The sequence below is a fragment of the Sebastes umbrosus genome, chromosome 9 (genome assembly GCF_015220745.1).
Source record: "Sebastes umbrosus isolate fSebUmb1 chromosome 9, fSebUmb1.pri, whole genome shotgun sequence".
In the NCBI taxonomy this organism is placed as follows: Eukaryota; Metazoa; Chordata; class Actinopteri; order Perciformes; family Sebastidae; genus Sebastes; species Sebastes umbrosus.
Window position 1 is genome coordinate 14,954,837 of NC_051277.1, and position 14,573 is coordinate 14,969,409.

Sequence of the window (14,573 nt, forward strand, 5' to 3'; positions counted from 1 at the left end):
CCAGGATTAACAGGAAAAAGATATAGATCTGAACAAACATGTGCGCGCACTCTAAAGAGGCCCGGGTTGTCCTCTTTGTCCTATAAAAACGACACTGCTCAGTGGCACTACTTTGATCTACTCGAGTCACTTAGAGTTTAGTCCTCGAAAACATCCAATGCTCAAACCTTCTCTGTCATCTGAAAACTGTAAACACATCCACCTATTGGATATTTTAACTAATCCCAACTATAATACCCTGATTAGAGGACAAGTATGATTAAGGCTTATATGACATTGCTTTTTATGTTGATTATGTTGATACATGTTCAGGCCTACTTAAGTGAATTAAAGTCGTGTAATGCACATTTGTATGAGAGTATCACCCACTCCTGATTGTCACTGTAATCAGTTTAAGCTCCAAAAATGTACTCGTTTTAAATATTGATTAAAATTGAATATCCTGACCCATCAAATATTCTTTTTGTAAAAACCCAATTTGGTGTGTGATGATTAATGAATGGGGCTGGTTTTTTTGCAATGTTGGCATTCAACTTCAAAGGCTCTCATTTAAAAATACACTGAATCCCTGGAGCCCACTGGCAGTGGCCACTGGCCCATTGGAGGCAAAGAGAATGAGAGCTCAGGCTAGTAGTGTATTTTTGTTTTTCTGCAATGCAACATGTAATACTGGAACCCCCCGGAAGAAACAGTTGCTATTTTTTCTGTAGATAATGACAAATCAAAGTACTGTTACTTAATGACAGCTCCAATCTGGAACTCTGTGTTAAGCAGAGAGTCTCTGGTTAGCTGGCCTTACAGCTGCAAAGCGACTAATAGCTTGCAGATGGAAAGCTCACATTCTGTCAATATACAAAGATGCTCCTTGACTTCATAGATATAGCAGGTATAGGAACACTGGGCTGTAAACATGCACTTGGTCAAAAGAGAAACTATGTCACATTGGAAACAAGCAATCATACAATTAAATCCTTCATATAATGTTCTCCGTGTCCCCAAGGTCTATAGGGTGGGTGGGATGGGAGGGACCCAAAGGGAGGGATTTGGGGGTGGGGGATGCAGAAGTTTTTTATTTAAATATTTTTTGGTTGTTATTTTTCTTTTTTCCTATTTGTTTGTTTTCTTTATTTTCTTTTTCTGTAGCTGCTTGCCAATTTTTGTATTGATTAGTACATGGACATTTGTGATTATATTCTTTTTACTCTATTGGTGATCTATCAATTTGTAACCCCACCCTATATAATTACACTTAAATACAATACAAAATTGATCACAAAAAAACAAATCAAGTAGATTATGTTAGCTATACCACTGCCAATCCATGCTGGGCCTGTTGGGCACATGTGGTCACCAAGACAAAATCTCTTGTCCATTCTCATCTGTGAGATGCAGCCTAGAAAAACGACACCCACACAACAATTTGTCCCCTAATCCAAATCTGGCTCTGACGTCTGGTGTCAAACTTACTGCCTTCTCGTTCTCTTAGTGGGTCAGAGGGACCGTTCACGAGGATGTGAAAGGTTAAATGTCTACAGTAATTAGAGTCGCACTTCGCGCGGTGTCCTCCAATACGGAGCTGCGAGAAGCTACGTCCTCTCTCTCTCTCTCCCACTCTCTCTCTCTCCCACTCACACACACACACACACGCCTCCCCACCAGCTTCCTCCGAGTGTCTAATACACTGGAAATCAAAGCGCGAGCCTCCCTCATTCACACACCACTGGTGTTGCGCGTGGAGCACAACACACAGAGAGAGAGAGAGAGGTGCTTTCACTCTCCTCTCCTCTCCATTCTCCCCTCAGCTTAACTCTCCAGTAAACTTATCCATACACATAGATGTTACAAACTTATATTTTGGTTTTTTTTAAGATTTGGGACAGGTCTCTGCTTTTGTATGTACTTTTTGAGCTGCACAATGAATGGCTTTTTATGAGGCGAAAGATGTCTGGCTGAGGTGATTTTTACGCACGCCGCTGAGATGGATCACAGACCTCTCCAGAGGCAGTTGTTGGGTGCCGGTGACTGGGCTGGTTGTATGTCTGCTTCTGTGTGCGTGTGTAGTGGACCTGGTTCTCGCGCAAATTCGCTACTCCATCCCAGAAGAGCTGGAGCATGGAGCTTTCGTGGGCAACATCGCCGAAGACCTGGGCTTGGATGTGGCCAAGCTGTCAGCGCGTCGCTTTCGCATAGTCTCCGGCGCAAAGAGGCAGTATCTAGAAGTGAACTTGGAGAATGGCATTCTGTTCGTCAACGAGAAGATGGACAGAGAGGAGCTGTGTGAACGAAGCCCGAGCTGTTTTCTACACTTACAAGTGGTCATTGAAAACCCACTAGAACTGTACAGAGTGGAAGTGGAGATTCTAGATGTGAATGACAACTCCCCCAGTTTCCCATGGAGCGAGTTTTAATTGGACATCACAGAGTCGGCTGCGCCCGGCTCCTGTTTCCCGTTAGAGAGCGCACAGGACCAGGACGTTGGCACCAACTCTCTGCGCTCCTATCAGCTGAGCGCAAACGAGCACTTCGTCCTGAACATCCAGACGCGCAACGATGGAAGCAAGTTTGCCGAGCTCGTTCTGGACACCCCGTTGGACCGGGAACAGCAGAAAAAAGCACGAGATGGTTCTGACCGCCTTTGACGGGGGGTCACCGGAACGCTCGGGGACGGCATGATAACCATCACGGTGTTGGACGCGAACGATAACGTGCCCGTGTTCGACCGCTCGGTTTACCGGGCGAGGTCTGGTGGAGAACGCGCCGAGAGGGACTCTGGTGCTGAAGCTGAACGCACGGACCTGGACGAGGGCTCCAACGGAGAGGTGACCTACGCGTTCAGCGGGCACGCACCACTCAAGGTGCGCGAACTGTTCAGCGTGGACCCGTATACGGGGGAAATCCGAGTAAAGGGCATTGTGGACTATGAGAAATCCAGCGTGTACGAGCTGTACGTGCAAGCAAAAGACAGGGGACCCTCTGCTGTGGCTGTGCACAGCAAAGTCCTAGTAGACATTATGGATGTGAATGACAACGCGCCAGAAGTCATCCTCACATCTGTATCCACACCTGTCCAGGAAGACGCGCCACCAGGCACGGTGATAGCTGTAATCAGCGTTATGGACCGGGACTCGGGTGAGAACGGAAACGTCGACTGCCAAATTCCCAGCAACGTGCCCTTTCAGCTCCACTCGTCTTTTAAGAACTATTACACTCTGGTGACGAGCGAGTTTCTGGACAGAGAAGCGGTGTCCGAGTACAACATCACCCTCACAGGCCCGAGACTTGGTTCCCCTTCTTCGCTCTCCACCAGGAAAAACCATCCTGGTTCAAGTGTCTGACATTAACGACAACCCACCGCGCTTCTCTCAACCTTCATACACAGTGTATGTGACCGAGACTAACGCTCCGGGCGCTTCCCATTTGCTCCGTCACCGCATTCGACCCGGATTCCAACCAGAACGCGTATCTGTCTTATTCTATCCTCGAGGGTCAGATTCAGGGCATGCCAGTGTCCACTTATGTCTCAGTCAACTCGGACAACGGCAACATCTACGCACTACGCTCCTTTGATTACGAGCAACTTAGGAACTTTCAGATCCTGGTTCAGGCGCAGGACGCTGGTTTCCCCCCTCTCGCCAGTAACATCACAGTAAACGTCTTTGTCTTGGACCAGAACGACAATGCACCTGTTATTGTGTCCCCGCTGCCCAAAAACGGCAGCGTGGCCACAGAGGTGGTTCCGCGGTCAGTAGACGCTGGGTATCTGGTTACCAAAATAACAGCGCTGGACGCGGACGCGGGACAAAACTCCCGGTTGTCCTATCAGGTGTTGCAGGCTACAGACCCGGGCTTGTTCAGCGTGGCTCTGTATACTGGGAAATCAGGACTATTCGCAGGCTGGTGGAGAAAGACGCAACAAGGCAAAGGCTGGTGATATTAGTGAAGGACAACGGCAGCCTCCGCTCTCCGCCACTGTCTCCATTGTCCTCACCAGTGTGGACAGCGTGCCTGATTCGTTGTCAGATTTCGGAGACCTCACACTCAGCCACAGCCACCCTCCAACCTCGCTCTCTACTTGATCGTGTCCACTGAGCACCATATCTGTAATATTCCTCGTGGCTATTATTGTGCTGGCTCGGTCAAGTGCTACAAGGACAGGGAGACCATCAGCGGGTATAATCTGCCCCCGTTCGCCTGCTGCTGCTGCGGGGGCTTTCAGCGCAGATCCGCCTCCGGAGGTGTTCAAGAAATCAAACCTCAACCTGCAGATTTCAGCCCGCGGCATCCAAAGTGCCCACGAACTGCATGGAGGTGAATGGAAACAGCAGCCTGTCTCAGTCGTACTGTTATAAAGTCTGCCTGACGCCCGAATCGGCCAAAGTGACTTTATGTTCCTGAAGCCGTGCAGCCCGCAGCACGCCGCGCAACAACGAGGCGAAGAGCGCGGACAACTCGTGGAACGCGCAAAGCAGCCGGAGCGCATCTGTGAACAACGGAGCAACTACTCCCAATGAGGTACAGTGAAATCAGTAGTATAGTACATAAAGACGCGAGAGCTTAACAGTTCATTTAAATCTGTCTCTTCTCTTTCACTCACTGACACAACAAAAACAACATCTCAGCTTTCTATCTGATAAGTATCTAGACTGTGACATTCTCACATGAAGGTCAAATCACGCATGCCAGACAAACTCAATCCGAAAAAAAAACTGAACAAAGCCATGGTTTCTCTTCTCTTCTCTCTCTTCTTTAGTGTTACACAGCATGTTGTCTCCACTATTTTTTTTTTTTTTAATATAATTATGGCAATAATTTATCCTAGGTGCGCAGCCTATGGTAATGATTTGCACCCGGGAAATGAAATGAGACGATGTGAGATTACATTTTAAATTGACGTTGGTAATGAAAGTGTAAAAGCCCCTATCTTGCAAGGAGCGTATTCTGTGCGCATATACCGTGTCTTATCATCTGTATAGAATGAAGATATCAATTACTGTGTGGAGAGGAAGAGAGGGGGATGTAGTTCAAGTTGACTCCTCTATCTATATTCAGTCTTGCATAGCATATCCAGGTGTTGCAAATTAATCACAATAATTCATGAACTTCATTATAATAGTTTGTGACCATCCAGTGTCATTGCCACACACTTTTCCATGCAGTGGAGGGGGAGACACACACACACACACACACACCTGCTTCCAGCCCATCTGAGTTGGAACAAAAAGTCAAGGTTATAACGGGCAAGGTGAATGGCAGTTATGTGCATTCATCTGCCTCGGGTTCAGACAATTCCTCTTCGACCAGGCACGCCTTCTTGTCCTCAAACTAACAATATAGGACAGATAACCTCACTAACTATGCCTCAAGGGCACAAGCGCGTCTGAGCCATTATACTACACACAATGTGGCGTATTCGCAAGGGGAGGGTGGGGGGGTGCTGTCCATTATTGATGAAAAATGGCAAATGGACGGTTTTTGGGGAGACAGAGGGAGGACATCGAATGGGGAGGGGGCAAGGAGAAGGAGTGATGGGGGGAGGGTGGGGGGGGGGGTGCAAGGACATGGCTGGACTGAGACGTGGACCGCCTGTAGATCGGCCTCAACGTTGTCCGTCTGAATGCGAGAGAGAGAGAGGGGGAGAGAGAGAGAGAGAGAGAGTGAGAGAGAGAGAGAGAGAGAGAGAGATGTGGCTTCATATTTGTCGAGCGAGATGAGGAAGAGGAGGGGTGGCATAGAAGGAGGAGGAAGGAAGGAAGGAAGGAAGGGAGACAGGAGAAAGAGAATTTACAGAGGCAGGATGTTTTCTAATTCTAATAGACGGATCAGCAGACCGTACATATATGTGTGCGTATTGCTCATTGTCGCCTCCCTGTTTTTCATCCAAAAGCTGAGAGGGACAAAAGACTCAGACTCCACCAGGCAGACTGAGAAATGTCAGCTCGGTCCACTGGCACATGCACCTCTGGCCACAAGGAGGGATTTCGAGGTCACGGTGATTGTTCTGCCTGCAGCTATATGCTCCTTCAGGAGAAAAAGTGTCCTTCCTTCCTGTCGTTAATTGGTCCCCCCACCCTAATTCACCCAGCGGTGTCCCTCTGCGCGTTAGTGGTGAGGTCGTCAGTGACACATTAACCTCAAAGACAAACCTCATGAAAACTACTTGGAGCATTACACAAAGCAAAGTACTGTACATATAAGCCCGCTCAGGTTGATGGATTGAAGGTGAAAGAGAGATTAAACACACATCCAAGCGTGTAAGGCATACAGGACAGGTGCGTGCACGCGGTGTTTATGCGTGAGCTGAGTGAGCTGTATATGGGTTGTTGCATCCACAGCTGCAAGGACCCGCAAACTTTTCAAGGCTCTCTCTGTGAGACTTTTAATTAAAAACCTTGCTCGAGGAGCATCAGGCAAAATATTATGTAAAAATGATGCATAAAATCCACAAAACAATGACGTGTGTAATTTTCTTAATTTCCTCCCTGGCACGCTTTCCTTTGAAGATTAAAATCATGTTTCGTTTCATCCCGGTGGGGTTCTAATTGGTTTTGTGCGTAGTTGGCGGGGAGTGTATTTTGAATACCGATTCTAATAATACGCTTACGTCGCAATTCTCCGTGTTAACAACTTTAAGGGAATTAATAGAGCGTGGAATCCACACTATGAGACTCTGAGACAGGAATAAATATCTCTCGGGTGCTCTCATTCACCTCCTCACGCTGCGCCACAGACGATAAAGCAAAACTAAGTGACAGGCGAGTCGTAGCTGAAGGCAACAGCACCTCTTTATAAAAAAAAAAAAAATCTGTTCTGCCAAACATCCACAGGGCGGCAGCCGCGATCCACGTGAAAGGAGTCATGTCTCCATTTCAGGACAAGCACAAAGATAGACTGCTCCTCATGTCAATTATCACTGACCTCTGCTGATCCAAGAGGATAGAATGAGCAGGCGTCGTTTGTTATCAAGACCAGTATGACTGAACGTACTTTGAGGAGAGACATTTCTCAAAATAGACCTTGGACAGTGACATTGCACTATCATGCGCCTTTACACGCATGGGTTTTCATATTTTTTAGTTGTTGAAATTATGTTGAAGAAGTTGAAATTGTGTCATGCTCTTTTTCCTGCAGTTAAAGCAGCCAAACACAGACTGGACTCTCACAAAGAACCAGAACTCCTCCATTAAAAGGTACCATTTTTAAACTTTGAAATTTGCACTTAGATTGTACTAAAGCATACAATGCTCACATAATGAGCTGAAGTATACAGCCAGATATCACTTGTGTCAGTGGTGTAGTGGTTGTTGATGAGGTGGGTAAGATGGGTAGGTTACCGAGGAGGAAGTGGGTATACTCTCCTATATGTTCCAATGGCTTTTTGGCTGATGGGTGGGTAAACTGTAAACCCCCAGAAAAAGAGGTGGGTTTACCCCATATACCTGCGTAAACCCTTCACTGCACCACTGACTCGTGTTAAAATGGATATAGATATTGAATTTACATCAGAGTAAAGCATGTTGTCATTACAGACTGGTATCTTGTTTGCAGTTATAACTCTATCAACATGGATGGCACCCTCATGCGTAAGGCCATGCACGCCGACCCAGAAAACTATGTAACCTCCATGGCGCCTGGACAGTACTGGACCTGGGGTACCCACATGAGAGGGGTGAAAGGTGAGAGAGTCAAAACACAGTGGGCCACAAACAGCTTTCTTCAAAACAGCACACATTTAGGGTCATATGGATTTACATGTTTGAACAAATCGCAGCAAAAGTGCCCTCTTGGATGCCTCTATGGTAGATATGATAAAGTGCCTTCTAGGGTGCCCTTCCAGTGAGGAAAACATGATAATGTGCCCTCTAGGGTGCCCCTCCAGTGGAGAAAATGGGATAAAGTGCCCTTTAGGCTGCCTTTCCAGTAGAGAAAACGTGATAATGTGCCTCTAGGATGCCCTTCCAGTGGAGAAAATGGGATAAAATGCCCTTTAGGGTGCCCTTCTAGTGAAGAAAACGTGATAATGTGCCCTCTAGGCTGCCTTTCAAGAAGAGGAAACGTGATAATGTGCCCTCTAGGGTGCCCTTCCAGTGGAGAAAATGTGATAAAGTGCCCTTTAGGCTGCCCTTCCAGTAGAGAAAACGTGATAATTTGCCCTCTAGAGTGCCCTTCCAGTAGAGAAAATGTGATAATGTGCCCTCTAGGGTGCCCTTTTAGTGGAGAAAAACGTGATAATGTGCCCTCTAGAGTGCCCTTCCAGTAGAGAAAATGTGATAATGTGCCCTCTAGGGTGCCCTTTTAGTGGAGAAAACGTGATAATGTGCCCTCTAGGGTGGCCTTAAAATTGAGGAAAACATGATGCAGTGCCACATAGGTTGCCCTACATGCTAGAAAACCTTCTGCGTGCTGGTGCCCCTCCGTCTGCACCTAGTGCTCTTTATATTTTTCAGCCTGCCCCTCAGACAGCCTGAGTCCGCCACTGATTTACACCCATGTATTGTATATAACACAGCACACCTCCATGCTTTTATGTAAAGACATTGTTTTCCTTTGTTGTTCCCTTACTTTGTTTGTTGTCTTAATTCATCTCCACTACCACTAACAGAAGCAGGGTTGTGTTCATACCCCAGCATCATGGCTCTGTTTATGTATTTTTGTTGCTGATGTCATTGTTTATTGTCCTGACTGCAAAACTTTGTCTTAGAAAAGTGCTATCCAAATGAAAAATCCACTACAGCCCTAAGTCAATACTGAATAATTAAGTAGCTGCTTCTCCTCTCCTTTTCTCCTTATCTATGCCACACTACAGACTATAAGATGTCTCCTTCAACCAGTGGGGTGCCCTCTCGGCCCTGGACTCCTCGGTGCACACCTCCTCCCCAACAGCAGCAGCCATCAATCCCAGCCCACCCTCACCCTCACCCTCACCCTCACCCTCTTCCTCTCCCTCACCCTCACCCTCACCCTCACCCTAACCCTCTCCTCCCTCCCTCACCCTCACCCTCACCCACACCCACACCCACCACCTGACTACCACCATAATGTGTACATCCCTGGGACACCATCAGGCTTTTGCACCCTGAGGCCCGTAGTACAGCGCAGCGAGCTGGACGTCCACAATTCCTTCTCCACCTTTGGCAAGAAGAGACGTCTTCAGATGTCCCCCCAGGGAGAGGCTGCCATTATAAATAATGACCTGTACAATGACTGACTTTTCAATGACTGTCTGAATGGATGAGTGAAGTGACGGATAAACCTCATATGAAAACAGAGGAAGAGACCATTCAGTACATAAATTAATGAGCGTATGATTTATGAGTGGGATGAAAAATACAGAGGATGCGAGAAGAATTGATTTTGGCTCAAATGTTGAAGGGAAATGAAGTCTGATGGCTATTTATGTGACATGCCACTGCAACATAGTCAACGTATGTGTCTGCCTATTATTATTATTATTATTATTATTATTATTATTATTATTATTATTATTATTATTATTATCAGTATTATTTAGACAATCAAACATGGGCAGCAATTACATCCAAAATGTTTTGAAAAAGCATTAGTGGACAATAATTTTGCACATCCTTATGGATTTATATTTTTGGTTTTATGATGAGAAAAACATGTTTTCTTTCTGTATGTTTTTTTTGCTAACAGAGCTTGTGTGAATATGACAAATAGTATGATAATGTATATGCAAAACTGTAAAGAGGGGGATTTTCCCCACACATGTACTGTATACATTTATGAAAATAAAGTATTTTTTTCACATGGTCTTACTTATGTATCTTAAACATGCATGTGTGATTCAGAAAAACTCAAGGCCTAGCCTAACCCCCACCCAACCTACGATCGATCTACATGCATAAAGCATTTAGATGTTTCCAGATCTATGTTTAATTAGCTTGAGTCAATTATTTTGGGGTGAAAAAGTTCCACGGCTACTCTTACAAGGGTGGAAAGCTTTTTGCCTTGGTAAGCTGTTTTCCACGGCGAGGAATAACATAGTAAAATGCTAACATATGCTAATTGGAGTGCTTGCATTTCCATTTGCCCGCAGAGAATAGTGGGGTTCATTAACTGAACAAACAGAACCTCCTCTCTCGAAATATCACTTTAATTAAGACCACGAACACGAATACAAGCATCAAGGGAAGGAGGGGGCTCAGCTCCAAATGCCACACCTGGATATGTGAGCTAGAGGCCTGTGACTTCTCTCTCTGTGCCCTTTTACATCTTACTTCTCAGGGAATTGGTCCCTACCACCATCAACAGATGAGAGCTGGCCACTGGCCAGGAATGAGCAGGGTAATTAGGTCGTCGTATGGCTCAGATTGAAAATAATTTCGTTAATAAGGAAACTGGGTGTCCGTAGAGAGCATGGAGGGGAGCAGGGCTAACCTTCTCTGCGGTAAGGTGATCCATAGGGACGGCTGAAGGGGCAGCCGTATTCAGGTCAGCTTGGCTTACTTTCAGATGAGTGAGGAATAGAGCTCTGCTCCTAAAATAGAGCTGTAGGATTATTCTTACTCTCTGCTACAAGAAATTATTTTAGGATCATTAAATAAATCATTAAATTCATGCATACGCCTACACTTGGATACCAAATGAAATAGGCTCACACTAATTTCTGTGTCTTTGAAACTCTGTGTTTGGTGATATTGTAGTGGAATTATAGCTCTGTGATTGGTGAAATTATGGTCACAAAATACATACAATGTGTACAGTCTGTTCAACAGCAACATGATACTCAGCATAGAGCAACTCCTATCACTTCCCATCCTTAAACCATGCTGGTCATTTACATTGGGAGCTGTCCATGGCCATGGTGCTGAAATTGTTTTGACCAGTGGCTCTTTCCAAACCAACTGCGATTTTCCCAGTTGTCCACCAGAGGGCGCCTATGATACTACTCAATGAATACTGCAGTATGTTGGATTTAATGTTTTGGAGGCACCCCTCTTCCTCTTCCTCTCCAGGAAACACACAAACACATTTTAAACCCACATCAAGCCACCCATTACACCTTCATGACCCCCAAAGCAGTGGTAAGAAGCAAACCCATGACCTAACTAAAAGAGGTATAAATACATATTAAGTCCCCAGTGTTTTTTCTTTAAAACAAGTGGTGGCAGAAGTATTCAGATCCTTTACCTAACAAAAACTCTGTTAAAATAATCTTGCATTAACTTTGGCAAAATGTATATAAAGTATGAAAAGTGAAAGAAAAATGCCCCTGTGTGAGTGTTACAATGTAATATATATTATTAGATTATTTATGCATTGATGTGCAAGAAGCATTTGAATGTTGGTTGTGGTAGAGCTCAATTAACTACTTTATATAGGTACAGTTGAGTACTTTAATATATAACAATGCATTATATTTCATAAACATAATCTGCAAAGTAAAAAGTACAATATGTCACCCTGAAATGTAGTGGAGTAGAAATATAGAGTGGCATTAAATAGAAATACTCAAGTAAAGTACAATTACCAAAAATATAAGTAAAGTACTTGAGCGAATTTACTTAGTTACATTCCATTACTGCTTGGGATCCAGGCTCATTAGACACTCTTATAATTTGGAGTCCCACAAGCAACATGCTTGTGACTTATTTAAATCCCAGTATGACAAATTGTAGATACATATGATTAGAGTTATTATTCAAACAGTGTACTCGGGTTTTTTGCTTGTATGACAAAGTCAAATACTGGATGATACAATAAATATGCCTGTGATGAGCATTTGCACCATCTTGTAACACTGGCTTGGCAACAGATTTTTTTTACCAGCAGATGGCATCATTGAGTAAGAATCATTGTACAGCACACCAAACAAAGGCCTTAAATTGGAAGAGTAGATTCATTTTACATTGTAAACTCATGGTGTGTGGGGCTGAGAGGTTGCAATGACGTAATCCAACAATGCCAGACAATAAAGGAGCTTGGCAGAATTCATTTGGGAGAAATAAAAAAATAAAAAACAGAGTGGAAGCAGGAGGGGCTGAGGAACTTGTTCTTTTGTCTCTCTTTTTTCTGTTTTTGACAGACACACATACTAAAACCACATACAGCATATAGCATTAGTAGTATTGGTATTAAATCATCAAATCAAAGACCTGTTTTCTGATCTCAATTTTATACATCAAAATATACATTTAGTTGATAGTATTTAGACAAATCTACTTTACATCTTGCACATGTATATCCAGATAATTTGTGCAAATACCAACTGCATTCACAGTTTTACTCGTGGTGAGTGTAGGTCTGTATGTAGGGAGGGTTAGAGACATGTCGAAGCATTTCCCTGAATTATGTCTGACATACAGTAGCTATCTTAGAAAGCTACAGGGTGTTGTGCTAAATGTTGATGTTCAATACAATAGTATTAGTATTCAGATTCATAACCTTACAAAGACAACACAGAGGCTCTGACTGTGTTTTATTGGTATCAAAATATTAGGACCACTGTCCCAGATGCTGTTAGCTAACAGTGTAATTTATGATTTTAGCTGAGCCACTACAGCAAAACATGGTGCTTTGTTGCCACCTAGTGACATAGGAAGGTAATACAACCTGGGTTGTAGTTGAAGAGTTTGTTTAATTGGTATTTTATTTTATTTGGGTGACTTTGTTAACTGCTCTCAACCTATAATATTATCCCCTGGACGTTTCCTGCTATATTTGTTGCTATATATGGAATATTAAAAACTACAAAGTCGTATTAAACTGAGTATAGTGTGCCAATTGGATGTTTTTTAATTGTACATTCTCAATCAATTGAATTTGACTAAAATCAGGCAATGGTGTAAATTATGCTGCGGTCATTTCCATTTTACAATTGTAAATGGGCATGTCTTAGCTTTTATGGATCAAGCTATCTGAGATGTACTGGGATATACATTAGAGAAGCACAGCTATACTGTACTGGACATGACATCATTGTAACTCTTACAGTACCACAGGATGGTTGGAAAATCATATATGTCCATCCAAAGGGGCTATTTTTAAAAGAAAGGTCAGTTCAGTCATTCTGTAAGCTCTCCTCTACAGTAAATGCTAGTTTCCACATGTGCAGGAAAGTTGGATGAACAGATTCAGAAATAATACTAGTTGAATCAGCATGTTATCAGATTATAGTTGATCAATTACTGGCTACTGCTGAATTCCTCATGCTGTATGCACAGCTTCTGTACAATGTCAATGCATTCCAGCTTTGACAAAAGGGTCCCATGTAGTTAAAACCTATTCAGGATCACTGTTTTAGTGTAGATTTTTTTAAGCATTTCTTTGTTTGCAACGTCACCGCAGAACTTTAGTAAAAAAATAGACATTTAAAAAAATGTTGAATATATATATATATATATATAAAAAAAAAGGTCAAGAGCCCTTTTTGTACAAATAAGCAATTAAAAGTGGGGGGCAACACCAGTGAAAGCTCTTCAGACAAGGCATTGCACCACCTCTGACTTTAAAGCTCTTTACATATTGGAATAGTCAAAAGATATGAGCCTGTGTTCTGACTCATAATGTAACAAACTAGATCTTACTCCATAGGAAAATAACCAAGCAGGCTGACTAAGATGTTCAAAAAGTAGTAGAGTCCAAAACAAAATATAACAAAAAGCTACTTCAACTTTGCTGTGTTGAACGCCAACTGAAAGAGAAAGCACACAAGATATAGCAAATCCTATTGCCCTCATCTCTTGCCAGTGGTGATCTGTCTTTTTCACTTTGCAGGCCACAGCATGGTGTAAAAAAATATATGAATTGAATCTCAAGGAAATCTGAAAAAAGTAGTCAGTGGAATAATGACTTTACATGGTTATTTAGGGAAATACATTTTCCTATTTGTGTTTTCAAACTCAAAAACTAAATAACATGCAAAATAGAGTATATAATTGTAGGCTGTCAGACATACTGATGATTCCAGACAGACACAGGCTATGAACATGAATGATGACAAGCCCCAGACAGTGTGACTGGTATCATCAGGTCTTTTTTTTAAAGTTTAATTATATTTTATGATTATCTATTAGCTCACTCGTTACAGTACATCTAGGTACGAGCCAATAGCAGAAACTGCAAGTTACCACTAGGCTCAAAATTAATATATATTTTTTAAGATTGACTATTTCTATAATTTGAGATTAAAATTAATATAATTTGCATTATATACTGTAGGTAGTTTCCACTGTTACTTAGGTTAAAGCTGTTGCGGGTTTTCTTGAGTTGCATGTAGCATTACACAGTTTTGAATCTGGAATGATTTGTTTATCTGTTGTAGATTAGTTATATATACGTAATTATGAGTTTCAATAAAATATCAATAATTAGGCTAAGCTGATCAAGGCTGACTGAGATTTGGCTCCTGATAAACTAGTTATAGGAAATGAAGGAAACTTCTCCTCCTTGCACTTTACTTCAGTTCTATTATTCATTTTGTATTGTAACAACCTTCTTTTTTTGTAGCCTGTGTTGTCTCCAGCTGGATTAAAAGTAACAATTGGCCAGTAGCCATCAGCCAACTTTTAATTTACTTTGGCTCCTCTGTTTCATATAAATGTCCACACTCA

General features: G+C 43.0%; 2 protein-coding genes across 4 annotated transcripts in view; one reads left to right on the forward strand and one right to left on the reverse strand.

Moving 5' to 3' along the window:
* LOC119494180 (fibroblast growth factor 18-like) overlaps positions 1-14,573 on the reverse strand; it is a 247,537-nt gene that overhangs the window by 45,837 nt on the left and 187,127 nt on the right. The window lies entirely within an intron of this gene.
* si:ch73-233f7.1 (uncharacterized protein LOC100537710 homolog) lies at positions 1,979-9,740 on the forward strand. The gene is given in 21 exon segments (XM_037779858.1): positions 1,979-1,990; positions 1,992-2,606; positions 2,608-2,668; positions 2,671-2,738; positions 2,740-2,785; positions 2,788-3,308; positions 3,310-3,414; positions 3,416-3,872; positions 3,875-3,949; positions 3,952-4,038; positions 4,041-4,084; positions 4,086-4,131; positions 4,134-4,216; positions 4,218-4,271; positions 4,273-4,375; positions 4,378-4,408; positions 4,410-4,512; positions 7,129-7,187; positions 7,546-7,673; positions 8,804-8,909; positions 8,983-9,740. Coding segments are annotated over 21 exon segments (3,027 nt in total). The 3' UTR covers positions 9,206-9,740.